This window comes from Fusarium tjaetaba (genome assembly GCF_013396195.1).
Source record: "Fusarium tjaetaba strain NRRL 66243 chromosome Unknown NRRL66243_c0000431, whole genome shotgun sequence".
Lineage (NCBI taxonomy): Eukaryota > Fungi > Ascomycota > Sordariomycetes > Hypocreales > Nectriaceae > Fusarium > Fusarium tjaetaba.
In genome coordinates this window covers 1-2,729 of record NW_023501627.1, presented here as the reverse complement: position 1 = coordinate 2,729, position 2,729 = coordinate 1, and the positions used below count along the sequence as shown (strand labels likewise).

Sequence of the window (2,729 nt, the reverse complement as noted above, 5' to 3'; positions counted from 1 at the left end):
GATGAGAGGTTCTGTTGTTCGGGATGTGGGGGGTTCAAGCGTCAAGATCGGGTAGCTCTGATAGCAACTTGGTTTACAAGACCATTCGGGTGCTGGGAAGGATTACATCTGGTTGTCAAGGCACTTGTACTTACAGGAATTGCCTTTATCAAAATAGCCTTGATCAGTCTTCTTTATTGTTGAAATGCCAACATTATCATCTCTGTACTTTCACTGTCCACTATCCCGCCATCCACTTCCATGGCCTTGATCTGTAATTGGCCTCGACGACTAAACATTTGACGGTCACTGGAATCATAAATACAGCACCCAAGCTACAAAGAATTCAAGAGTGTTCCTTGGTAGCTGATGTATGAAAAGAAAAGATTGGTAAATGATATTACGATAACCTTATGTAACTGAGTTTCTTCCGGTTGCATCATCTCAAACAATGTTACCCCTGCTGCACCATTTTACGCAATGCAACTCTGGTTCCGCAACTCTATTTGCGCGCTGCAAAAGAACGGTTTCCGCAAAGTTAAAACGGCCCGTTATTCTATATGATATTAATAATTTACTAATTGATCACATGACCAAATGCATACAGATTCATAGAAAATGCTTTCTTTGGTTCACTCTAAAACAAGCCTGTCATATTGAACAAGGGCGCCAAGATATACTGAACTTACTCAAGTCTGATGTCGCTCAGAACAGGTCTCTATGCAACAAATCTCCTGGCTTCCCTTGCAGCGCGTATGCAGGCCTATACCTGCGTTAGGAGCAAGAGTAGAGAGTAGAAGCTGCTTGGTTGTTTTATTATAAAAGATTCTCAAGCGCACTTCTGCATATCCAATCTCTAATGGTCAGTGGCAGTCACTGGCAACAAGTGTGTCACTGTAGCTGCACAAGATATAAGTGGGCCCTATGCCACTGCCTCGAGCGAACTCTCTCTCTTAACTTGTGTTCAAAACTTCCTCGCTCTTTTTTTTTCATCGTGCTACGACATCTCATCTCTCTCGCCAGAAATACCACTCGCGATGGATCACATCCCCAACGAGATCCTGAGCCACATCCTCAGCTATCTTCTTACCGACAGAGGAAAGCATCGCCTGCGCGAAGACTCGATCCGTCACGTCTTGCCCGTCCGCCTCGTCTGTCATCAATGGAATGAGCTGGTGACTAAGCATCTCTTCCGAACAATCACACTCTAGCAGAGTAAGAACACGATCGAAGATGACTTTAGCTCCTGGCATAAAGTTCTAGAAAATGACTCCATCAAAGATGCTGTGCGACGCGTCGCTATCGAGACCTCACCAATCTATGATTACGTTGACGCTGATCATATTTCATCTTGGCCAGAGTCTTGGCCTAGGGATGGCCATTGGCCTGAGTTTACATCCGCCATCAGCCGCATCTGCGATATGCCAAACCTCGACTGTCTCGATATGCGTTTCTCGCTCTTTCCCGCTAGTGAACAACTCCCAGGATTGATAAATGAGCCCTCATCTACACGCAGGAGGACACTCGAAATCATTTCGGAGACACTAAGGGCTCGAGAGTCTCGTCCTGGGACAAGTATTATCCGCGAGTTGATACTGAAAAGCCTTGAGGATACGCCGCTGCCCAAGAATCTCACCGATAACCTATTACAAAATATCGAAAAACTACACATTGCCTTGGTTTATGGTGACGACCAACGAGAGAAGCCTGGATTTTCCTCATATCTCTCAGGCACTCTCTTACCTTCAGTTTCCGAGCGTCTGGTTGAGCTGACGATTGCTGGTCACCGCTGGGGATCTATCCCAGCTGAGTTTGATGGCAAAGGTCTATCATTTCCATGCTTGGAGCGCTTGACGCTGGAGGAATACATCATTCTTCGACAAGATCAATTTGACTGGGTCCTGCAACAACGTTCTCTCGTCGACTTGAACCTTTACAGCTGCAAAATTGCGACGCACTGTCTTGTGCAACAGCCCGCTTTTGAAGACATGGGCGTCAACCTAGATGGGTGGAAGAAACTACCAGACCACTCCACGAATATGGGCCAGCCAAACCACAGCCTCATGATGGCTCACACACATCCGGGGCCGCTCGACTCCGGCTGATATACAAATGATCTCCGATGGTCAGACATGTTCGACCGTATCCGCCAAAATCTACCAAACTTACGAAACTTCAATTTCAAGTGTTCCAGCTGGGAAAATTACTTCGAGGGCCGTCCAATAGTTCTCGATCTCGGGATGTCCGGAAGGTATTACACGTTTGACGAAGGAAGTTGGGGGGTGATGTGGTACCGGCCTGTCGAAGAACGTCCGTTCCCGATGGAAGAGGACCCTTTCCAGGATGAGAACATGCCAGGAACGCCAGTGGGCTTATACGAGCGTGCTCAGTTAGCGGATGCACATGCGTTGAAGAAGCTGCTGGTAGCGACGTGCAAGCGAGGTGATGGAAAACAGTACACTCTTGTGGGAAGATCAACCATACGGCAACGTGGTTAGGGGAGGCAAAAAAGCTTGGGACCTCTACCCTAGGTGGCAAGATGGCCAATCTACAGCTCTTCAAGGTTGAAATGAGCTTGGCTAAGTGTTTTTATCGAATCCTGGAGGTCCTTTGTTTTCTGATTTTTGAGGCGTGGAACAACTTGGGGGATTATGATTCATTTCCATGTACGGAGTAGACTATGGTATCTATGACAAAATGACAGTCGCCTCTTAAATGCTCTCATCTTCCCAAGCTAGGGGAGGAAAGAA

At 47.0% G+C, this 2,729-nt stretch overlaps 1 protein-coding gene across 1 annotated transcript; it reads left to right on the top strand.

Moving 5' to 3' along the window:
- Positions 1-1,016: 1,016 nt before the first annotated feature.
- FTJAE_13511 (uncharacterized protein) lies at positions 1,017-2,084 on the top strand (the record flags this gene model as incomplete). Its single annotated transcript, XM_037346663.1, has 2 exons — positions 1,017-1,121; positions 1,194-2,084. The coding sequence occupies 2 exons, from the start codon at positions 1,017-1,019 to the stop codon at positions 2,082-2,084; spliced, it is 996 nt and encodes a 331-aa protein (XP_037199461.1).
- Positions 2,085-2,729: the final 645 nt, after the last annotated feature.